General features: G+C 37.3%; 1 protein-coding gene across 1 annotated transcript in view; it reads right to left on the bottom strand.

Annotated features, from left to right (window-relative positions):
• ATG10 (autophagy related 10) overlaps positions 1 to 26,447 on the bottom strand; it is a 222,304-nt gene that overhangs the window by 188,052 nt on the left and 7,805 nt on the right. Inside the window, exon 2 of the mRNA XM_017892224.1 lies at positions 7,449 to 7,556. Coding sequence (XP_017747713.1) covers positions 7,449 to 7,538 — 90 coding nt within the window. The 5' untranslated portion in view covers positions 7,539 to 7,556. The remainder of the gene's footprint in view (positions 1 to 7,448; positions 7,557 to 26,447) is intronic.

Below are 26,447 nucleotides of genomic sequence, written 5' to 3'. Positions count from 1 at the left end.
AGGGCTTGGTTCCCACTTCTATTTATAAATTATCATTTCATGTATAGAAATAAGGCTTCAATAAGGACAATATGCCCTATTCATTAAAGTAGATGAATTGTTAAATCATGTTTTTCGTGACTGTTAAATGATATCTCAATTTCTCTAAGAAAAGTCTTCAGTTAAATACAAAAAAAATCATAAATTGATAAAGTGATATGGTAGTATCAATACCCAATTATGAAAATAAGTGTCACATAAAATAAGATATCCCAAGCCAGCACTGATTATGTTTGCTTCTGTTGAAAATATTCATTTATATTTAGAGGATTTTTTTTGTTTTGAGACAATGTCTTGCTCTCTCGCCCAGGCTGGAGTGCACTGGTGCAATCTCGGCTCCCTGCAACCTCCGCCTCCTGGGTTCAAGCAATTCTCCTGCCTCAGCCTCCCGAGTAGCTGGGATTACAGGCACCTGCCACCATGCCCAGCTAAGTTTTGTATTTTTTTAGTAGAGACGGTGTTTCACCATGTTGGCCAGGCTAGTCTCGAACTCACAGCCTCAAGTGATCCGCCCCCACTCAGCCTCCCAAAGTGCTGGGATTACAGGCATGAGCTGCCATACACTGCCCTATATTTAGAGGATTTTAAATAGATGCAATGTACTTCTGTTGGTCACTGGTAAAGAAAATATCTTGTTTAAAAACTGCCAGTCTCACTTTCATCTCACAAATTCAGAAATGTCACATGCAAAATCATACTACCTACTCTCAATAAATGTCTTATTTAATATGACTAACCTGTAAGAACTACTGTTTTCCAAAGTCAGAACATAACAAAAGCCAGAATATAATCACTTCCTAGCTATTGTCCTTAGGCAAGTTTAACCTTTGTGTCATGTCTCAGTTTCCTCATATATAAAGTGAAGAGAATAAAGATATCAATATCATGAGTTGAAATGAATTAATATATGCAAATCACTTAGTTCAGTATCCATAGTTAGTCCTCCATAAACTTAGGTTGTCTTTATTATAATATTATTATTGCTGTTATTATTATTATAACTGTGTTTTTATCCACCTTCACTAATCTTATCCATTTATGTGCCATATTAATATTAATATCTATTGTCATAAGAGTTTTGTGAAGATTAAATAAGATAATAAAGCAACTAGTAAGATAAATTGGTATGTAATAGAAAATCAATAATTGACCATGTTAAGTATTATTTTGGGGAATTAAAATGTTAATACATGAAGGCATTAATGCTGACATAAATGTGTTTTGAAAAAGAATCTGTTAAAGTCATTGATAAAAAAAATGTTAATCTAATATTTCATCAAATGAAAACATTGGGAGCTAAGCAAATAGTACCCTCTAACTCCACAAAATCCCTTCCCTCAAGCTTAATATCCATCCACATATCTACATATCTGTGGTATGGTTGTTCAACTATCTACAAATACAACTAATTTAGAAGAAAATTGTAAAAAAAAATTTTAGACTTTTGATCATCATATATTTAGGATCAAAAGATGATATATTTTACCTAAAGCCTGTTTTGGAATCCCAAGGACAATAGTTAAATAAGAGTTTATCACTCTTCAGTGCAGAGTTGAAGTATGTTTTGATCAGTGATGGCTGAAATGAAAAATAATGTTTTATAAAACTGCTTTCAAGATTATAAAACTTATTAAATATCACAAAACTACCAATAATTTTTCATGATAGTCTAGTCTGTAAACTCAGTTAAAGCTAAATTGGATAATTTGTACAAATTAGGATTATTCCTTGAGTTCTTCTATCATGAGCACAATCAATCCCTTTCATGAAATTTGCTTAAATATTCCATTTTTTTAACTTTTCAGTTCAGGGGTACATGTGCAGGTTTGTTACATAGGTAAACTTGCATCACAGGAGTTTGTTGTGCAGATTATTTCATCACCCAGATATTAAGCCTATTACCCATTAGTGATTTTTCCTGATCCTCTCCCTCCTCTGACCCTCTACCCTCTGACAGGTCTGTTTTTAAAATGTTAGCAGTTCAGCCTGGCACAGTGGCTCAGCGCCTGTAATCCTGGCACTTTGGGAGGCCAAGGTGGGCGGATCACCTGAGATCAGGAGTTTGAGACCAGCCTGGACGACATGGTGAAATCCCGTTTCTACAAAAATACAAAAATCAGCCAGGCATGATGATGGGTGCCTGTAATCCCAGCTACTCAGTAGGCTGAGGAGGGAGAATCACTTGAACCTGGGAGGCAGAGGTTGCAGAAAGCCGAGATCATACCATTGCAGTCCAGCCTGGGCAACAGAGTGAGACTCTGTCTCGAAAAAAAAAAAAAAATTGTTAGCAGTTCATTGCATTTTTGAAACAAACAGTAGATGGCTGTTCCTTATCTAATTATATTCCACTTAAATTGTCATAGTATCTTCTACTGATATCACACATGTACTACCCATTAAGATAAAACATTAATTCTGAGGTATTTTGTTTTTGGTTTTTGTTTTTATTTTGAGACAGAGTCTTGTTCTGCTGCCCATACTAGACAGAGCGCAGTGGTGTGATCATAGCTAACTATAATCTCAAACACCTAGGCTTATGCAAACCATCTGTCTCAGCCTCCAGAGTAGCTAGGACTACAGGTGTATGCCACCATGCCCACCTGATTTTTCTTGTTTTTGTAGTGATGGAGTCTCGCTATACTGTCCAGACTGATCTCAAACGCCTGGCCTCAAGCAATCCTCCCCTCTTGGTGTAACGAAGCATTAGGACTATAGGTGTGAGCCACCATACCTGGCCATCTGAGGTATTTTAAAATGAAAAACTAAAAAAATTCAAATTGCTATACCTCTAATCATATTACTGACTAAATAAAAGTTACAAACAAATCTATGATGAAGAAAGAGAGAACTTAAGAGGAAAACACATCTCTATCCAGTGTTGATCTAGGAAAGTAAGACATTACGTATGTAGTTCAAATGGAATGTTTTAAATGCTCTAATTAGTCTACCATTGTTTTTTAGTAAGAGTCACTCTCAATTGTCTCTGTACCACTCTCTGAGATAACTGGTGGTGGTGGCTGAATAAGGGTTAGTTTCCAAGTTGGAGGCTACTCATTATTCCCAACATCTAAAGGTAAGAATAGAATATGAAAAGAAAGGAAGTGTTACAGTTGCTGCTCTCTTCCTGCTCCTTCATGTTTCTCCATTCACATCTGCTGCTTCTTGCATAATTATGAGATAACCATAGAAAGATAATTACATGTGTGACATTATTAGTATTAATAAGAGCACTGTACCCTTGTTACATCCAACCAAAACAAGAAGTAAGAAGGGCCCACAGTTTGAATGTGAACACTGAAGTTTACTCAAGGTTACATGACTAATAAGTGGTAAAGAGAACTACAAAACAATTTCTATCTCCAAGTCTAGCACTCTTTCTTCTACTTGTGCTGTTGTTATAATCTGAGTAAATTAGGTAGACTAAATTTACTATGAGTTGCCAAATATTAAAAATAAAACACTGGAGTTGACTGGAAGATGAAGGGTTTATCATCAGATTCCATTCCAGTGACAACTCAGAAACACAAACTACTAAAAACTCCCTGTAAACCTCTTTTTAAACATTGTTGATTTTCTGTGTAAATTGATTATTGAAAAAAAAACTTTATTCTAGTAGAAACTAAATTCTTTTAGAATTCAGCCTGGGCACAGTGGCTCATGCCTGTAATCTCAGCACTTTGGGAAGCTGAGGAGAGAGGATCACTTGAGGCCAGGACTTTCAGACAAGCGTGGGCAACAGAGCAAGACCCAAATCTCTAAAAAAAATTCTTAATTTAGCTAGGCATTGTGGTGCATGCCTGTAGTCTCAGCTACTTGAGAGGCAGAGGTGAGAGGATCACTTGAGCCCAGGAATTAGATGATTCAGTGGGCTATGACTGTGCCACTGCACTCCAGCCTGGGAGACAGAGTAAGACCCTCTGTGTAAAAAAAAAACGGCGGGGGGGGGGGGTATGTGTGTATATGTATACGTATATATATACATGTATACACATACACCCATACTTTTTTATAATATACTATATTACATATATTGTATATATAATAATATGTAATAATCAATTCTAAGTAATTCACTAGATTATCCAATTTATATCAAAATACAGAGGTATCTGATTTGTTAAGTGAGCTAGTTCTATGGGTAATTAAACCTGAAGGTTTAGTCAAATAACAGATATTCACTGAGTCATCTTATTTCCATGGGGTTTACAGTCTAAGGAAGCAATCTGGCTTTTAAAACAATAAGTATGAATCTGAGGAGTACTAAGAAGGAGAGAAAGAACATATACTTTTGAAGCAAATTCCTGAAGAGAAAGAACAAGAATAAATGTAAATAAAAAGAAAAAAAATATTCTAAGAAAATCTTGTGTGATTGGAAGGGGGGAAATTATTTCTAGGCCTTATGTGAGTATTACATGTTTGTATATGTATATGTAATCTTTCAAATACTGTTTCTGCTATAGAGAGGTAGGGAAGCTGGGAGATACACAAAGATGGGATACTAGGCTGTCTTGTTCTTTTTTTTTTTTTTTTTGAGACGGAGTCTTGCTCTGTCGCCCAGGCTGGAGGACAGTGGCACGATCTCGGCTCACTGCAAGCTCTGCCTCCTGGGTTCACGCCATTCTCCTGCCTCAACCTCCAGAGTAGCTGGGACTACAGGTGCCTGCCACCACGCCCGGCTAATTTTTTGTATTTTTTAGTAGAGATGGGGTTTCACCATGTTGGCCAGGATAGTCTCGATCTTCTGACCTCGTGATCCGCCCACCTCGGCCTCCCAAAGTGCTGGGATTACAGGCATGAGCCACCGCGCCCAGCCTGGGCTGTCTTGTTCTAAACTTTAAAATCTTCTGCTCTTATCTGAGAAAAAAAGAGAGGGATGCCTACCAGAGCTACAGCAGTAACGAAAACTTACAAGGATGGATGGTGTCTCCAAATGAAATCACTGGATCAAGCAAAAATAACCCTAGGGATTTCAAGAGAGTGAAAGAAAAGAGTTATAGGTTTCACTCTTTGAAGAGATAAATTTTAAAAAGAATCATAATTTAAAATTGTAGTAGTTGATGGATAGTTTGAAGAATGTTAACCATACTTGGATTCTATTGTTTATACCACATAATCTACCTTTTTTTCACTTAACATGAACTTTTTTTTTTTCCAAGACAAGGTCTCACTCTGTCACCCACCAATGATGTAATCTCAGCTCACTGCAACCTCCACCGCCCAGGCTCAATTCTCCTGTCTCAGCCTCCCGAGTAGCTAGGACCATAGGAGCATGCCCCCACGCCTGGCTAAATTTTGTATTTTTAGTAGAGGTGGGGTTTCACCATGTTGAACAGGCTGGTCTTTAACTCCTAAGCTCAGGTGATCCGCCTGCCTCGGCCTCTCAAAGTACTAGTATTACAGGCGTTGAGCCACCATGCCCGGCCGACATGAACATTTAACCTGTGTAATTAAACAGTCACCGAGAATATAATTTTTAATGACTGTATCTATCTAGAGATGTGCCATAATTAACCAATCCATTACTATTGTATATTTCCATTATTTTCATTTTTCCTATTATAAATAAGAGTGAGATGAATATACTTCCAGGTAAATCTTTGTGTACTCAAATATTTTATGAGTACTTGTATGCAATTTACTTTGATTAAAATTATTGCATCAAAAAATAAGATGTATAAATAGACAGAGGGATCAACATAAAATAAAGCAAGCACAGCAAAATGTTAATGGTAGACTTTAGGTGGTTTATGTATATAGATATTCACTGCAAAATTCTTTCAATTTTTCCATATGTTTCAAATTTATTGGAAAATGTTGTAAATGAAAAATGTTGAAAAAAATTATATTTTATGAGGCTAAATTCCTAGAATTGGACTAGATTATTCATGGTATGTGCACATCTTTAAACTTTGTGAAGTTAAAACATCAACCAGAAAGTGTCAGTTCCCTCACACTGTCAACATCACTTTTTAGTGCTTTTCAAATCTCTGCCAACTTGTTAGGCAAAAACTAGTAATTCATTTTTTAAATCATCATTTCTATCTTAATTTTAAAACTTTTTTTAAGTTAATACATAATGAATTGAAAAGCTTCCTAATATGCTTGGCTTCAAATTTGATGTTGGTTATTGGAACCATGAAGCAGTAATCAAGATTCAAGCACCCATCTGGGGGCACTTAGCTTATTACCAAGCACAATACTCTCAAGAATAACTTGCAAACCAAATTATAAATAGGTGACAGTTACTTGCAGGCCAGCATCATATACAGGCAAGGGGGCTGATGTCTGATTGGCAAATGGGTCTGATTTAACATGTTCTGGGAAACTGTTCTTCCTGCACAAAAAAAAAAAGTCACCTCTTTCATTTTCCCAGGATGCTCAGAATTCAAACACTAGTGATTTCTTCTTTTGTGTTGAAATAATTAGGTCCTCACCAATCCTCTTTGAAAATTCAAGTATTCTATTTCAATATGAGTGCCATATAATTGTGGTGCTTCCATAGGATGGAATGGAATGGAGTCACTATAGAGAACTATGGAAATCTGCATGTACTGACATGGAAAGATGTCCATGATATACTTGTTCATTGAAAAAAAAAAAAAGTATGTATATGTATGTATATGACAGAAATATGTGAAAGGATACTTACTAAAATGTTACCAGTGGTAAACTACTGAAGGACATATGGGACATTTTAAATCCTTTTATCTATTTCTCTATTATTTATTTTTACAATGGGTATACACAATTTTTTTTCACAAGAAATACAATAAGGTTGTTTGCATTTCAATAAAAAGAAAATTGAAAATCTCTCAGAAAACCACTCAGTCATTAGCACCATAATAAAATTTGGTTCAGCAAGATTTTCAAGTCAAGGTTAAAGTCTCCTAAGGAATAAGATCCAGATTCAACATATTTTCAAGGGAAAAGGGAATAAAGGCAGAGCAGGCAAAAAGGTCTCCAATCAAGTATTAAGCAGCCTGGGGCCAGGGCTATATTATCTTCAGGGAATTTTACTTGGAAAAAAAAATAAATAGACAACAGAGGCATCTGTGGTATTCAGGTCCAAGAGAAACCAAAAGTATGACGGCTCACTACAATCTGGAGTCAGAGTGGATCTTCTATAACTTTACCACAATTCTTGCTTTCAGTATTACATAGGAAAATACTTCCTTTTCCTGCTACAACAGGCCCAGGATCCACTGGCAACTGGATATCTCTCCAATGGGAAGAAGTTTAGTTTTTAAAATATTTACTTAACAGAATTAAAGTATTTTATTTCAATATGAGTGCGATATAATTGTGGTGCTTCCATAGGATGGAATGCAATGGATTCATTAAAGCATACATTTTTAAATGTATACTTTACGGAGACTGAAAAGAAGAGCATGACACATTAAACTACTCACCTCCATGGGAAGACATGTCTGTCCATGGGTAGATGCTCCTGGATGTGACATCACAGACTCATTCTTAATTTGAAAGTGTATTTTGCACATGTAGCCATCAGAACAGTCCTGTGTTTCACCACCAAAAAAATATATAAGAAAACGTCAATTATTTTAAGAATTCATCATTTTAACAACCACTTCCCATAAGTTGCAAACTGATCAGTGAAAAATTAAATGTACTAAATGAGATGAGACTATATGGATAAAGAGACTAGTCCAACATCCTGCACATAGTAAGTACTCAACAAATGCAAGTTTTATTCTCCTACCTTTCTTATTTATTAATGATGTTTCCCCCTCCTAGATTAAATCTTTCTCTTTTTTTCCTCACTAGTCCATAGCACCAAGATCACAGAACAAAAATTAAGCTTATAGAAATAGCTTGTCACATAATTAATATTGATTTTCATGGCCTACACATAGAGAACAATTTCAGGACTTGCAATAGATCTCAAAGCTGCAAGACAGCTTCCATTTCAATTTCTTTCTCATGGCAAGATCTCTATGAAAATGTCCCAGAAAGGTAATTATGCATCTCAGCTACTGCCTGAGCACCTCCAGGAACTTGGGCTTATTACTCCCTTACACAGCGGCCATTTCCATTTTAGTGCATTGTACATTAAGATAGTTTTGTCCTGTATTTCACATCCTTTAACTTTAACTTACTTAGTTCTGCCCTCTGAAGTCTAATCCCTTTTCCACACAGCTGTTCTTCCAAGAGCTGAAGAAATGACCACCATTTGCAAATACTCCTTACAAGATAAGGTTTCTGAGCCCTTTACCAGTATTTGTCTCCTGCTTCTTGTACTTGTTCTTAAATACACTAATGAATGATGTTCATCTAATTGTGGCCAGTTCCATTTTTTTAAGGTAACACTTGTTTGAATTCAATAAAGTCATGTGTAAGAATATAATACCTCCCCAAGCACAAACATACATGCCAATAAATATTAATTCCCCACCAAATTGTCACACCAACATTTACATTTTAATATAATTAAAATAACAATAAGGACTACGGGGTTGGTTAATCTTCCTATAAGAAAAGGGAAATTTGGATGCACTGACACAAACAGGGAAGAAAGCCATGTGAAGATGAAGACTGGAGCGGTGCATCTAGGAGCTAAAGAATGCCAAGGATTGCCATCAGCCACTGGAAGCTAGAAGCAGTAAGGAATGGTCCTTCCCTAGAGCCTCTGGTGGGAGCAGGACCCTGCCAACATCTTGATTTCAGACTTCTTACCTCCAGAACTGTGAGGGAATAAATTTCTGTTACTTTAAGTCTGTGGTACCTTGTTACAACATACCTAGGAAACTAATCCAGTAACTCTATTTTTTGAGACACTTGGCAGCATCTTAAGAATGCCTCCCAGTAAGTTGTGCTGACAAACTGCCAGCTCTCACTCAGGGGGCTGCACTGGTTATTTGTTGTCGGCACCAGTTTTGATTGGTTGAATCCAACTCATTCTGATTGGTTGATGCCTCTGTCACAGGTTGTTAAATATTTTTAATATCATTCCTGCCTGGAAAGTAGGCCATCGGATATCCAATACTGTCATTTTTAATTATTTCATTAAGGATATCCATTTTGTAGATGGAATTACTGTTTTAAATTCCAGCTCTACACTATCTCACCACAAAGCAGATCTGTAATGGTCTTCCACCATTGAAACCTTTGTATTTAGAAAAATGTAAATTTAACATTGGCTTAAACTGAGAAAGATATATGTAGTGACTGTTGTCATTGCCACTTTCACATCAAACATCAATTCTTCCTTCTTTTGGAGCAGTACTAATTGCTCCTCTAAGGAACCATTTCCTGATTGAGAAGGGAATGGTTCCTTAGAGGAGCATTGGCTACTGTTCCACTAATTATAGCTCCAGGAATAGACACAGATCTCCAATCTTGCCAATCAGTACTGCTGGCCCCAGAGACTCTGGAGGACAAATGATCTACAATCACAGCCAATGAGATGAAATTCAGGATTTGGTTTGGGGGGTTTGGGAAAGATGGCTGTTCTCTTTTCCACTAGGTTTGAGCCAGACAGACCACAAAAAAAGAAAAAGGAAAAAAAAAAAAAACCCAAAAAACTGGCAGGCATCATGTAATTCCTCTGCAACTCAGAGGAAAGCAAGACTATGAGATGCAGAGAAACCAGATTCTGACTACAATATTTATACCAACCATATCTGAAACTAGTTCTACCTCAGATTTTTCAATTACAAGGCCCCAAAACATCCCTTCTTTGCTTCACCCAATGGGTTGGGTTTTCTGTCACTTGCAACCAAAATAATTTTGCTATTTAGTAACATAAATTGTATTTAACAGCTTAAAAGTAGAAGATTTCTATTGTATTGTCAATCTCACTGTGATAGATAATCAATAGTTGATTATATAAAAGATTTACCATATACAGTTATGCATCACTTAACAGCAGGAATACCTTTTGAGAAACATCATTGGGCTATTTTGTCATTGTACAAACATCAGACTGTGCTTACACAGACCCAAATGGTATGGCCTCCTACATAGGTAAGCTATATGACATAGTTGCTTGCTCCTAGGCTGCAAACCTGTACAGCATGTTACTGTATTAATTGCAGGCAATTGTAACAAAATGGTAAGTATTTCTGTATCTAAGCATATCTAAACAAAGAAAATGTACAGCAAAAATACAGTATTATAATCTTAGGGGAACACTGTACATGTGCTCTGCCCTTGACCAAAATGCCACTATGCAGCATGACTATACAGTAAAACTATAATAGCACGTGTTTGTGAGAAAAATTACTCAAAGTCTGCAATTTCAAAATGATCTAGCCACAGAGATAAAAACCGAAACTCTTAGGATATTCAGAGAACACAGAGCTGCACTGTGTGTACTAAATATAATTCATTAAATGAGGGTAACTGCTCTATTTTTTATTTTTCTATACCTGAGCCCTGATCACACAACCTCCTCTTAAGGGAACATAAAATTTAGTAAAATTCTAATTAGAATGCAAAATACATCTCCTCTGACATTAAAAGAGGTGAGTCAAAAATTCTTGTGCACCTATGTTACAAAATCTAAATAAATTATCTGGTCTCTTTCCCAATGAGTTAAGATAAAGAGATATGTCACTTTCAATATTGCTTATAATTTGAGGAATTTACTTACATTTTAGGTAATTTCTAAAACCATTTTTTATTATCGATAGGGAGGTACACTGGGTTTTTCGCTCTATATTTGGCAGTGGTGATTTTTTTCAGTATCAAACTTTTCAGTCAAGATTAGCCTTGAAAAATTAAATATAGAGTTTTTTGGATTTTGATTTCCCTTTAAACACTTCCACAGAACTAGGTCTTTCTCCTACTTTGTTTCAGTTTAAGGCAGAAAAATATATTTTGTTCTTCACTGTTGAAGGTTGCTTTTTTAGAGACAAGGAAACTCAAAAGCATGAGGACCACCACTCTGTGTCAGCCCTGCAGTCATCTAGCCCAGTAAACAATGTTAACTCAAATTCCCCCTTGGCAATGAAGTTTTCCTGACCGTTTCACTTAATACTCCTCTCTAGTTTCCCTGCATTCTTTTTGTACTTATCATAGCTTACACTTGAACATTTAACTCTTCTTTAATTTTTTTTTTAACATTTGTTAGTTTTATTTCTCCCACTAGATCATAAGCTCAGGGCCTAGGCCTCCATTCTCTAAAGGATGACAGGGTCTTTATAGGATCCAGATTCCATTCCACGTAAAAACCTGATCCAGATAGAGTCTGAAAACATCCTGGACAAGCATGAGAGGATTTAAGAACAAAGGGAACCTTCAAGTTTATCCAATTCAAGCCTCTCATTTTAGAGATAAGAGGGTGAAGGACTAAAGCACTTCTAAGAAACTTATCTTACACTAATTAGTTGGAGGCAGAGCAGGAAGTGGAAAGCAGATCTCTTGACCTGAGTATTCTTTCTAGTACACTAAGCAAATTCTGCAAGAGAGCAGGACCATGGCTTATTGACTTTCGTGGACTGGTGTGGGCCAGTGCTTTGCACTTTAAATAACAAACTCAAGCCACTCAAGTGTGGTCTGGGGACCAGTCACAGCATGAGCTGTGAGCTTATTAAGACAGACATGCAGAATCTCAAGCCCTACCCCAGACCTCCTGATTCTGCATTTAAAACATAATCTCTAAAAAGAGCCCGCATTGCCAAGACAATCCTAAGCCAAAAGAACAAAGCTGGAGGCATCACGCTACCTGACTTCAGACTATACTACAAAGCTACAGTAACCAAAACAGCATGGTACTGGTACCAAAACAGAGATATAGACCAATGGAACAGAACAAAGTTCTCAGAAATAATACCACACATCTACAACCATCTGATCTTTGACAAACCTAACAAAAACAAGAAATGGAGAAAGAATTTCCTATTTAATAAACAGTGCTGGGAAAACTGGCTAGCCATAAGTAGAAAGCTGAAACTAGATCCCTTCCTTACACCTTACACAAAAATTAATTCATGACGGATTCGAGACTTAAATGTCAGACCTAAAGCCATAAAAACCCTAGAAGAAAACCTAGGCAATACCATTCAGGACATAGGCATGGGCAAGGACTTCATGTCTAAAACACCAAAAACAATGGTAACAAAAGCCAAAATTGACAAATGGGATCTAATTAAAGAGCTTCAGCACAGCAAAAGAAACTACCATCAGAGTGAACAGGCAACTTACAGAATGGGAGAAAATTTTTGCAATCTACTCATCTGACAAAGGGCTAATATCCAGAACCTACAAAGAACTCAAACAAACTTACAAGAAAAAAACAACCCCATCAAAAAGTGGGCAAAGGATATGAACAGACATTTCTCAAAGAAGACATTTATGCAGCCAACAGACACATGAAAAAATGCTCATCATCACTCGCCATCAGAGAAATGCAAATCAAAACCACAATGAGATACCGTCTCACACCAGTTAGAATGGCAATCATTAAAAAGTCAGGAAACAACAGGTGCTGGAGAGGTTGTGGAGAAATAGGAACACTTTTACACTGTTGGTGGGACTATAAACTACTTCAACCATTATGGAAGACAGTGTGGCAATTCCTCAAGGATCTAAAACTAGAAATACCATTTGACCCAGCCATCCCATTACTGGGTATATACCCAAAGGATTATAAATCATGCTGCTATAAAGACACATGCACACGTATGTTTATTAAGGCACTATTCACAATAGCAAAGACTTGGAACCAACCCAAATGTCCATCAATGACAGACTAGATTAAGAAAATGTGGCACATAACATACCATGGAATACTATGCAGCCATAAAAAAGGATGAGTTCATGTCCCTTGTAGGGACATGGATGCAGCTGGAAACCATCATTCTCAGCAAACTATCCCAAGAACAGAAAACCAAATACCACATGTTCTCACTCATAGGTGGGAACTGAACAATGAGAACACATGGACACAGAAAGGGGAATATCACACACCGGGGCCTGTTGTGGGGTGGGCGGAGCAGGGAGGGATAGCATTAGGAGATATATGTAATGCAAATGACAAGTTAATGGGTGCAACACACCAACAACGCACATGTATACATATGTAACAAACCTGCACATTGTGCACATGTACCCTAGAACATAAAGTATAATAATAATAATAAAAAACTGCCAAATTCTAATCAAACTGAAAGAAAAAAAAATAATCCCTAGGTGATTTGTATGCACATTTTGGAAGCACTGAGGCATGTACTGCAATCCCTGACTCAAAGAGACAGCAAACTGACTGCATGAACAATGGTCTTAATCCGAGCTGCACATTAGAACCACCTGCGGAGTTTTCAAAATGTTGTTGCTGGTGTCTCACCTCAGATCAATTAAGTCAGAATCTACCTAGCAGATTCCAGCACAGTAGCCAGAGTTGAGAACCACTGCACTCAATTCCTTGGAGCCCCTCTTTTGAACTCAATAAACAGTCAATGAGGTAATCTGCAGCTACCTCAGGAGAGAAGTCTACAAACAACTCAAGACCTTCATGAACACCATGGCTCACCTGGAGTTCTCCAAATGCTAAAATCACCTCTGTTAATGCTCTCTTCTTGAAGCTTTGACCACGCTGAGACTACCTTTGAAGTGGTCTTTACTACTGCCCCAAAAACTAATTTCTGGCAACTTGGCCAGTCTTGACCTGCCCTGTGGAATTGCCAGTAGTCTTGTAACTTAAAATTGTTCTGTGTCCAACTACACTTCAGCTATTAGGACTCCTTGCTGTCCATTCACTACAAAGCATGATGCTTCACTCTGTCACTGCAGAAGAGAAATTAATAAGAAATTTCCAGCTGTTATAACCCAGACAACACTAATTATAAAGAGAATATTTCCTCACAGCGAAAACTCTTCCAGTTATCTAAATAGAATGCCCTTCACCTAAGACCAAAATAAGAAATATTTAAATGAGAAAAAAAAAAAAAAAAACCTAAATGTGCTAGATGAAAATACAGGAGAACACATTTTTTTAAAATATGATAAAACCCCAGAAGCCATAAAAGACTGGTAAATTCTACTGCATGCAAATAAACTCAACACCATAAAGTCAAAAGACATATCAAAATGTGAAAAAGGATTTGTAGCTCATGTCATAGAAAATAATTTTTTCAATATAAAATAGCTTTAATTTCCTCAAAATATAAATAGTTCCACCAAATCAACAGGAAGGGGTCCAACAGCCCAATAGGAAAATGAGTAAAGGATATACAGATAGTTTACTAAAGAGAAAATACACGTAGATAAAAATATGTTCAATGTTAGCCATAAGAAAAATGCAAATTAAAACTGTGATAACATTTTTTACCTATCAGATTGGCAAAGATCAAAAAGTATGAAAAGGACTATATAGACAAAGACACGGATAAAACAAACAAGCACTCTCATACATTGCTGGGGCAGGGGAGTTTAAATTAGCATAAGATTCCTGAACAGCAGGTTGGCAAAAACTATCAAAATTTAAAATGCACACAACTTGGACCCAGAAATGTTACTTCCAAGAATTTACCTTATAGATATAGTCACATATGTAGTAAATAAAATTCATACAAATGATTATTAACATATTATTTTAATAGTATAAGGTTGGAAACAACCTAAATTTCCATCAGTGAAATTATTTTATATCCAAATAATGGGATAGTATGTAACCACAAAAAATAATGAATGAGTTCTGTAAATGTTGAGTAATGACCAAGACAGACCATTAAGTTATTTTTTAAAGTGCAGAACAGTATGAATGTATGTATGCTACCATATGCTTAAATGTAAGTGTACATGCTGCGTGTACACTGAATGTATCTGGAAAGACACTCAAGACCATGGTATCGGTGGCAAACTCTAAAGGTTTGAGTAAGGAAAGTGGAAGGGTTAGAAAGGACACTTAACTTTTTAATGTAAAACCCCTTTTGCGCCCATAAATACATGAATACATGGCACTTCATTTTAAACAAATAATTAATTGCCCTTTGCACATATGCCTCCAGGCCACCACATTGCCAGAGTAGATTCCAATCTTGAACTTTTAAGGAGAAAATGTCCTATAGGTCTTATAGAATCCAAGATAGACAAGCAAGTTTTCTAGTGTAGTGCCGATTGCATTTTGGATGGAGATCTAAAGATTTCCTGATAGAACACGTTTGGGTCTGTTTTAGTACAAGCTGTCATAGGGCTATGCCACCCAGCAAGCTACGTTATGCCTGCTGGAATCCAGCTAACAAAATAATTATAGGGCTTCTGTTCCTGAGTTTAACAAGATCTTCTCCAGACACATCTAAAAGAAAATCGGTGGTTATCTAAGGGTCTCAGCTCTACTTCAGAATAAGGCATTTCATATACGACTTCAACTCAAGTTAACTGCCCGGAATGATCAACTGCAGGAAGGGCTTGACAAGTCCATTAAGGAGGAAGACAACTGAAGTTTCTAGGTCAATGCCAGCACTGATCAAACAAGGCCTTCAAGGTCAGTGGAGCCCTGAGGAATAGGTCAAACCTAGGCCACAGATCTCAAGTGAGTGTTCTTTGCTGCTGTAGAAGATCAAACCAATACTATCAGTAGCTGCTCAAAACTTACTAACCTTGGGGTAAAAAGAAGAAAGTAAAAACTACTGCTAAGTAGCAAGGTTTACACTAGATAGGTCAGACATTAAACCAATATCCATCCATTCGTTAAAGGCAAAGGTAAGTAATGCAGGCAAGGAACTGTTATGGATGTAGAAGATCCTCCAGAACACAATGCTGAATGTGTTAATACGACTCCTCCCCACACCTCAAATATCCACCCAATCCCGGTAACACTGACTTCAGTTTCTCATAGTGTTACACCTTCCAGATGCATGAGAGGATCCTGGCTAGGGTGAACTCTGATGCCTCTGGTTATGTTACATACAAAGGTAAGTTTGTACAAAGAGTGACCAGCTCTAGTCAAAGTGATTCATCAGTAACTGCTAGCCTCCGGCTCATTTAGACAAAAACTCAAGAATGAAAGAAAATAAGGAGATAATACATTCGATCTTTGATAAAGAAATTTGCACATCTTTAATTTTCCCTTGGTCCTGTAGCATTTTGGGATTTATTAAACATGACACCGTCATTAATTAAATAGCCCATCCATACCTCAGAACTTCCTGGGGGAAAGGGCTAGAGATACATCTCAGATACTAAATTCCACTTAAGGAAGCTGAGCCTATCCTTCTGGGAAAGAATTAAGCCTTCTGGATGTGTTCAGCCCAATAGAGGTTAGTACCCCTTGATTCACCATCTCCATAGTATAATCCACAATTATTACTTTCATTGGTGTGACCTAATTTGTGAATCCCTACTGAACACATTTGTTAACTAGCTGGGAATTAAACTACAGAAAAACACTGTGACATTTGATCCTCTATTGGTGGTTTTCTGACTGTGCACAGTTTAAAAGAGCTTTTTTAGTGTGGTCATGGTATGAAACTAAAAGAGCGTTCGTAGAATTGTTTTTTTAAGACATAGGGTCTTACTCTGTCACCCAGGCTAGAGAGCAGCAGCATGATTACAGCTCACTGTAGCTTCCAACTCCTGGGCCCAGGCCATCCTCCTGCCTCAGTCTCTTAAGTAGGTAGGACTATAGGCACATGGTGCCACATCTGGTTGATTTTCTCTTTTCTTTTCTTTTCTTTTTGTAGAGATGGGGTCTTGCTATGTTGCCTAGGCTGGTTTCAAACTCCTGGCCTCAAACAATCCTCCTGCCTCAACTTCCCAAAGTGCTGGGATTACAGGTGTAAGCCACCACACCCAGCCAAGAATTTGTAGGATTCTGACTTGAAATAGTCTCTATCAATTAGCAGTGTGACAGAGGATTATACCACCTTCAAAGGATTATAACATCTATTATAGTATAGAGAATTACACCCCCATTACACTACTTATTTCTGCAATGAATCCTGTTTATATAAACAGACTCATTATATACTTTTATTAGGTTTAAATTTATAATCAACCTATAAACAAAGCACAGAGGACTAAATTATAGTTACTGAATAGAATCTAAATATTATAAATCTTGATGATGTAAAAATAATAATATAATCAAACATCAGAAAGAAGAATAGGAAGGAATGTGGGAGGCAGAAGTAATACACAAAATTCTTCTATTATAGCAGGAATCAATAGTTATTGTCCAAAGATGAGAAATCAGGAAGGAGAAATATATTACTTAAAGTTACAGGGGTAACCATGAGAATAACTGAGGGATTATTCATAATCAATAGGGGTTCCATTAAACATATTAAAATCATCCATACAATGGAATACTACATAGCTATTATAAATAATAAGGTAATTCTGTACATGCTCACAAAGAAAGATGTCAATGATATGTTAGGTGGAAAAACTAAGTTACAGAACAACGATGCCATTTATATAAACACATATAAATATGTATAAATATATTTATATGTGCATAGAAAACAAACTACAGAATTGGGTCAGAGGAGAAGGAGGGAAAGATTTTTCATCTTTATGTATCTATGTATTATTAAACATTTTTAAATGAAATCATGTGTTATTTTTTCTTGTAGAAATAAAATAAAGACCCAATCCACGAAAGAAATCGTAACAGTGCACTAGGAAGACAGATCTAAACCAGGAGTAAGAAAACTTCATTAAAACTTTCCTTTCACTCTGTGATAAATATGATTCTAAGAACCATGAAGTGTTAAACTAATTTTTCTTTTTATTGTCTTTCCTTTTTGAACTCACTCTGTAGTTACTAACCCAAAATGGGGCCAATACTTCTTTCTTAGGTTACTACCTAATTACAGCACACCTTCACTCTGTTTTTCAAGTAAACATTTTTTGATGCCACTTAGGGCTTTCCATTTTCAATGCCATTCAATAATGCCACAACTGTGCTCACTTGTATAAGAAGTTACTTTTCTTACAATATTCCTACTCCCTTTTCCTGGAAGCTCTCAAACCTACTAAGTCCCCCTTCTTTTCACCTCCAGCACCTTCCTGACTTCCTAGATGAGTAGTATAACACAGCTTCACCATCCCTGTAATGCAGGTCAGAGCACAGCAAGGACAGAGGCCCCAAGGAATAAGTGGCAGAAAAAATCAGCCACTTGTCAGGCTAGAAAAGAAGGTTACAGGGGGGAATTTGGTGACCTGATGTGGGGAGAAGCACACATGTATATGTGTTTACATATTCTTCCACAGCCTGTTTATCAAACACAAGTTTTTAAAGAATGATTACAGTTTAAACGATGCTAAGTCTCTTCCCCTTCTTAGAGCCAAAGCATCAAAAGTAAGTTTAAACATACTAGTTCCGTTTTCCTTATTAATAACTTTAACAGATATCTCCACAATGTTAGGTTTCACTGTTAAGCATTTTCTTTTCCCTTTTTCATTTTTTAATAATAGTTTGTTGTCCAGTTTTCCAACTTGCCCATTTTGAGTTTTCAATTTTCAGTTCATAGACGTGAGACCATCATATGTGCCCTCATACTTTTTATTAAACAATTTGGTTTTGGCTCTCAGAATGCTCCTGCTTATTTGTGCCAGGGGAATGGCCAACGGATATTATAACTGATTAGAGGGGACATGGAGGGGCCTGCTGTCGAAAGCTATTTTTTTCTCTCTTTGTTCCTGCTTCCAATTTAAGTTTGGAGACATTTTGCCATATTATGCTTGTTTGTTTGTTCACTGAATTGTTCTTAAAGGCTTAGTTTTGCTTTTCCAATATTGTAGATAAAATTTTTTTTAAAAAGTACAGATGACCTAAATAATGGCCTTCTTCATCTTGATTCCTGGATTTAAAGTTACTCCCAATCTTATTCCTTTCATAAATTATTGTTTTTTAAATCATTGGCTATTTTATGAAAATTACTCAAGAGATTAAGAGATGAAAGTAATTTTATACTTTATTAAATGGAAAGAAATTTGATAGTACTGATGGTAGAAAAATTATCAGGGTAGCAAGCTGTCACTTTGATTTCAAAGCACTACCCTTGCAAAGCAGTACAAATAATTTATTAACTTTCCCAGTTTTTAGTGAAATGAAAGATGCCTGAGCTTAGGCAGTTTAACTCCTCAGAAAAGGATCCTGCTACAGGGTCAAGAGAAGAACAGGGGAAGTGAGAAAGGCCTCCCTGGGATGGGCTGTACAAAGTACCACAAAGTGGTGGCTTAAAACAACAAATGTTTGCTTTCTCACAGCTCTGGAGGCTAGAAATTGGAAATCAAGGAGTTGGCAGGGCCATGCTCTCTCTTTAGGCTGTTGCCTCTTCCTAGATTCTGGTTGCTGCCAACTTGGAAACATATTACTCCAGTCTCTGCTTCTGTCTTTACACAGCCTTCTACCCTGTGTGTCTGGGTCTCTGTGGCCAAATTTCCTTCTTCTTATGAGGATACCAGTCGTAATGGATTTAGGACTCACCCTAATCCACTATGACTTCATCTTAATTTGACTACATCTTCAAAGACCCCATTTCCAAATAAGGTCACATTCACAGGTTCTAGGTGGACATGAATTTGGGGAGACATTAGTCAACTCAATACAGTTAGAGAGGCAGGAAGAGGTAGGAGAAATGCAGCCCCATAGCTGTCTCATCTAACCTGGAAACAGCTCGCACAGCAGAACAGCTGAGGTAGGACAGAGTTGATGGCCAGTGCTTTAGAAGCTGTTCCAGCCTGGGGACAATAGGCCAGATTCTTAGTGCTACTGCTGGAAACCAAAAGGACTTTACCCAAGAATGAGACAGAGGATACTAACAGCTTTGAGAGAAGGCTGCATGGTAGTACAATCACTGCTTTTTATCCATGGAGCATGGATATGGTGAGATTGAAAACTTTACTGAGGTCATTCTGCTTGCCAAAAAGAACATTCAATATTCACTTCTTGGATCAGTACCAGACACGTGGCAAACTCACATAGTCAGCAGAGAGGAGGGACAAGAACGGAAGACAAGGAAGGAGAGAGGGAGGATATAATCCACTCAGCCTTTTTTGTTAATGTAACAGAAGTTTCTTGACATATTTCCCAGAATGAGTTACAATCTCTGCCCTCCTAGTCATTTCCATTCCAAGCCTGTGAAGGTTTAAAGCTCTTATACTGAAATCCCTCCTTCTTTGTCATCTATCAGAACTCCTGCTTTCCATAGCTTGGCATTAATGTCTCAGAAAAAGGAAGAAAGCTGTGCCTCTGCATCAAGACAGAAGCATACAACACAACAGCAGAAGGAAGAGAAGCACATCACCTCACTCCATCCCCAGGCATACAAACCTTAGGGAATCTTCCTTAAATATCTCCTCTCCTTCAGTTCCATGAGTTGACCATGTTCTCCCACTGCTGTGTTCCTAATTTTAAGGTCGAAAACAGCCAACCTTAAACTGATGACCAATAATGTCTTAATCTAAAATTTATATTTATTAATTTTACACATCACATAAATGGGATATTCTTCAAATACTTCTGTATTAAGTGTTTCTTTGGCCAACCAGCCACAATTAGAATAACCAAATAGACATACCCTCCCACATTACACAACTAGAAAACCAAACATAAAATATAAAATTGGAGTTTTCAAACATTGAACACAGGCAGTGCAGAACAGTGATCTCTGAGAGAAGAGAAATAAACAAGATAAGCCTGATAAGTATCCCCGCTAGAGAAAGTTTCTACGCCACAGTACAGGGATAGGATATCCAAACAGAGCCCCGAGTATTACCAACTTGGGAGACAGAGTTCAGAATTTGGAGAAACAGACTGACAATCTGTGCAGCAGAGTACAAGGGAGGAACTGAAAGAAAGAATTCTCAAGATCCTCAGAGGAGCCTTTCGTGAGTCTTTCACTAAGTAGTAATCTGCACATGGACGTGAAGAAACTACTGATACCTAGCAAGAAACAGTAAAAAGAAGTATGCAGCACAATCCTCAGAATGCACCTAGGGCTAGGAATAGTTCACATTCCCACCAGTGAGAATAGAAAACCATCCTAACATGCACAGCAATGAGTAGCATCCTCAGAAAGTAAATGCCTTAGTTGTGGTCCAAATTAGACCTAGTCTAAAGGCTGTTCAGGACTTGCCGTCGCAAATCAACCCTTGAAAGAATCAAACCAATACAAGGATCTTAATCGCATTCCAGAAAAAGTCTGAAAATATCTAAATGAAAAAAAAAAAAACCAGCACTCACAATGTCTGGCTTTCAATTAAAAAATTACCAAGCATGAGAAGAAATAGGTAACTATGACTGAAACAGGAAGGAAAATCAGTCAATAGAATTGAACCCAGAAATACAGAGGTGATAGAATTAGAGACCATGATATAGTTTGGATTTGTGTCTCCACCTAAATCTCATGTTGAATTAGAGGAGGAGTCTGGTGGGAGGTAAATGGATCATGGGGTTGGATTTTCCACTTGCTGTTCTCGTAACAGTGAGTGAGTTCTCACAAGATGTGATGGTTTAAAAGTGTGTGGAACTTCCCCCTTTGCTCGCTCTCTCTCCTGTTCTGTCATTCTGAAGATGTGTCTGCTTCCCTTTCACCTTTCCCCATGCTGTAAGTTTCCTGAGGCCTCCCAGTCACGCTTCCTAGTAAGCCTGCAAAGTGTGAGTCAATTAAGCCTCTTTTCTTTATAAATTACCCAGTCTCAGGTAGTTCTTTATAGGAGTGTGAGAACAGACTAATACAGAAAATTGGTACTAGGAGACTGGGGCACTGCTATAAAGATATCTGTAAACAGGGAAGTAACTTTGGAACCAAATAACAAGCAGAAGTTGGAACAGTTTGGAGGGCTCAGAAGAAGACAGGAAGATGTGGGAAAGTTTGGAACTTCCTATAGACTTGTTGAATGGTTTTTGTATAAAATGATGATAGTGATATGGATAATGAAGTTCAGGCTGAGGTGTTCTCAGCTGGAGATGAGGAACTTACTGGGAACCAGAGTAAAGGTCATTCTTGCTAAGTGTTAGCAAAGAGACTGGCAGCATTTTGCCCATGCCCTAGAGATCTGTGGAACTTTGAACTTGAGAGAGATTATTTAGGGTATCTGGCAAGAGAAATTTCTAAGCAGCAAAGTATTCAAGAGGTAACTTGGCTGTTTCTAAAATTGTATGCTCATATGTATGAAGAAAGAGATGGTCTGAAATTAAAATGTATATTTAAAAGGGAAGCAGAGCATAAATGTTTGGAAAATTTGCAGCCCAACCATAGCTGTAGAAAAGAAAAATCCATTTTCCACGGAAGAATTCAAGCCAGCTGAAGAAATTTGCATAAGTAATGAGAAGCTGAATGTTAATAACCGAGACAATGGGGGAAAATGTTTCCGGGGTATTTCAGAGATCTTCAGGGCAGCCCATCCCATCACAGCCCTAGAGGCCTAGGAAGGAAAAATGGTTCTGTGGGCCAGGCCCAGGGTCCCACTGCTCTGTCCAGCCTCAGGATATGGCACCCTGTGTCCCAGCAGCTCCAGCTCCAGCTGTGGCAAAAAGGGACCATGGTGTAGCTAGGGCCATGGCTTCAGAGGGTGCAAATCCCAAACCTTAGCAGCTTCCATGTGGTATTGGGCCTGTGGGTGCGCAGAAGGCAAGAATTGAGGTTTGGGAACCTAGACCTAGGTTTCAGAGGATGTATGGAAATGCCTATATGTCCAGGCAGAAGTCTGCTGCAGGGGTGGAGCCCTCATGGAGAACCTCTACTAGGACAGTGCAGAGGGAAAATGCGGGGTTGGAGCCCCCACACTGAGTCCCCACTGTCAAGTGGACCTGTGAGAAGAGGGCCACTGTCCTCCATACCTCAGAATGGTAGATCCACCAAGAGCTTGCATCATGCACATCATGCACCTGGAAAAGCTGAAGGCACTCAAAACCAGCCAGGGAAAGCAGCCATGGGAGCTGTACCCTGCAGAGCCACAGAGGCGGAGCTGCCCAAAGCCATGGGAGCCCACCCCGTGCATGAGCATGCCCAGGATATGAGACATGGAGTCAAAGGAAATTATTTTGGAGCTTTAATATTTAATGACCACCCTGCTGGGTTTCAGACTTGCATGGGGACTGTAGCCCCTTTGTTTGGGCCAATTTCTCCCATTTAGAATGGGAGCATTTACCCAATGCCTGTATACCCATTGCATCCTAGAAGTAACTATTTTTTTTATTTTACAAGTTCATAGGCAGAAGGAACTTACTTTGTCTCAGATGAGACTTTGGACTCTGAACTTTTGAATTAATGTTGAAATGAATTAAGACTTGGGGACTGTTGAAAAGAGAGAATTATATTTTGCAATGTGAGAAGGACATGAGATTTGGGAGGGGTCAGGGTGGAATGATATGGTTTAGATTTGTACCCCTGCCCAAATCTCATGTCGAATTGGAGGAGGGGCCTGGTAAGAGGTGATTAGATCATGGGGGCAGATCTCCCCATTGCTTTTCTTGTGATAGTGAGTGAGTTCTCACAAAATCTGATGGTTTAAAACTGTGTCGCAGTTCCCCCTTTACTCTAGCTCGCTCGCTCTCTCTCCTGCTCCACTATTGTGAAGATGTGCATGCTTCCCCCTAACCTTCTGCCATGACTGTAAGTTTCCTGAGACCTCCCAGTCATGCTTCCTGTTAAGCCTGCAGAACTGTGAGTCAATCAAACCTCCTCTCTTTATAAATTATCCAGTCTCGGGTAGTTCTTTACAGCAGTGTTATGAATGGACTAATACAGACCAGGACATGAAAATAGCTATCATAAATATACTCTTATATGGTCCAGAAAGTAGAAGAAAGCATGAGAATAATGAGTAGAAAAATAGAAGATATTAAAAAGACCCAAATCAAACTTCTAGAGATTAAAAAAAATGCAATATCAAAACTGAAAAATATACTGGATATAATTAACAGGAGATTAGGGACTGCAGAAGGTAAACCTAGTGAATTTAGCAATAGAAACTATCTAAAATGAAACAGACCAAAAAAAAAATTGAAAAAAATCAATTGAACATAGTGAGCTGTGAGACATAAGTGTCCTAAAAAAACACGTAATAGGAGTTCTAAGTATCATTTCTTATTTTATCAAACTTTAAACATATCAAAGATTTCTGGAGCTCATTTACCTAAAGCAATTTGCTGTATTTTCATATTTGTAATAAGTATTCATAAAAATAAATGTGTTTTACATACTATATGTTTAGATCTATTTCTGTATCTTTTAGGAGTCTTTTTCTATTTTCTTAATTTTGAGCATTTAAAGCTCTTATTACCAAATTACTCTAAGGTCTTTTATACTTGAAATATACAAATGTTTGTTCCCAATTTTCAGGTATCACTGTTTTGACAAGAGGTAAATATGTGACAAATATCTCAAAAACATAGTTATTTTATAAGATCCTAAACCCATTCATTTATCCAAAAATACTTATTGAATGCTTATTATGTTTTATGTACTAGTGAAGCCACTAGTGAGCAAGATACATCAAATCTCTGCCCTGGCAAGACTATATTCTGATATTGGAAACAGCAAATAAATACATAAGCCATAAAACATATAATGTTAAGCTGTAATAACTTTTACAATGGAAACAACAAGAACAAAACATAGTCTCTGTCCTCATAAAATATGAGAGGAATGAAGGAAGACAGACAATAAGTAAAGTTGAAGTTATATAATATTATGTCATAGTGATAAGTGAACTGAAGATTAAAACAGATAGCTACTGGAAAGGTACAGAAAGCAGTCTCTTCATATAAATAACCTGAGAAACCCTCTCATAAGTCTTGACATTTGAATAAAACAAAGGCATCTAAATGAAGTAAAAATGCAAGCAACACCACGATCTAAGAGAAAGGAATTCTGGACAGAAAATAACTTTGCAAAGGTCCTGTGGCAGGAATGAGTTTGGTGTACATGAATAACAAAAAAGCCAATACAGCCAGATCGTCTAGGGACTTGTTGGCCATGACAAGGGGTTTATATTTCTGTTCATTCTATTGTAATTGTTTATGCTGAAATTATTCTAAATTAGAACACTAGGTCATAAAACACTGCTTTTTTCTTCAACAAGTAAAATCACAGTGGAAAAAAAAATCTGTAATGTAATCACACAAACAGAAGCCTTATTAAATTGTAATGTATTTTCTTCTAGTGCATTTTTAATTCTTAGGAATTGTTTAAATCATACCATAAATACAACTTTGCAATCTATTTCTTTAAATAAGAGTGATATGTTGTAACATAATAGACTTTGTGAATATCACTTTTAATCGCTATATAATTGCATATGGGTGGTTGTAACTGTCCACATAAGTACATTCACTATTGTTAAAAATTTGATTCAAGTTTTCACAAATAATGTGTATCCTTGCCAACAGTTTTCCCCTGAGAATTCAAACAGTACAATTTTAGTCAAATATTGATATTTTAACATTTATGATTTATATTGCCAAGATCTTTTAGAAATCTGCCTTTAAATGCCACCAGTAATGTATGAGAATGCCTGTTTCACTGCACCCATGCCAGGACTGGTTTTATCATTCTGGTTGTTTTATAAATCTATACAGTTTGTTTTCATTCTTTGTTAATTTGATGTGTCAAAAGCTGTATTTCAATGTTGCCTTTATTTTACATTTCTGTTTTTAATAACTGTAGCAAATTAAAGATGACAGCAAGTTCTGTGACACTCCTCCCATCAAGAGGAGGGGGTTTTGTTTTCCCTCCCCATGAATATGGGCTGGCCTGTGACTACTTCAGCTAATCCCAGGGAAATGACACTCTGCCAGTTCCAGACCTAGCCATAAAGAGGACTAGATGTTTCTGGATTCGTGTTTGGAGCCCTGAGAAACTATGTAGGAAGTCTAACTCCCCTGCTGAAGAGACCACATAAACAGGCCCCACAACCCCATAAGATCCTACTTTACCTTAACAGTTGTCCTGCCAAGCACCAGGCATGTTAGTGAAGCCATCTTAGGCCCTTCAAACCAGCCCAGCTGCTAAGTGAACACTACCAAGTGATCCCAGGTAACACTACATTAGGCAGAAGAATCACCCAGCCAAGACCTGGCTGAAGTCCTGACCCATAAAATCATGAGATATAACAATAATTTAATTGTTGTTTCATGAGGCTTGCTTTGGGATCGTTTGCTACAAAGCAAGACATAGCTGAAGTGAATTGCATACCTTCTTCTGTGAATTATCTGCTTTGCAATACACTTGGGTGTTAATGTTTTTTACTAATATATTTAAGTTTCTATAGAATAAAGACACTAATATTTATCTTGCATACTTTTAACAAGTATTTCCTAATGCACATTTCCCTTTTGATTTTATTTCAGTTGGATTACAACTGTAATTGTATGCTAAATTTTAAGTGATTTTAACATTTCATTTCAAAGTTTAAGAAAATCTTCAAAGACAATATTCATTTCTATTTTCTTTTTTTTTTTTACTTTTTATTTTTTATTTTATTTTATTTAT

This window comes from Rhinopithecus bieti, unplaced genomic scaffold (genome assembly GCF_001698545.2).
Source record: "Rhinopithecus bieti isolate Rb0 unplaced genomic scaffold, ASM169854v2 scaffold_21777, whole genome shotgun sequence".
Lineage (NCBI taxonomy): Eukaryota > Metazoa > Chordata > Mammalia > Primates > Cercopithecidae > Rhinopithecus > Rhinopithecus bieti.
This window is presented reverse-complemented; position numbering and strand designations above follow the sequence as displayed.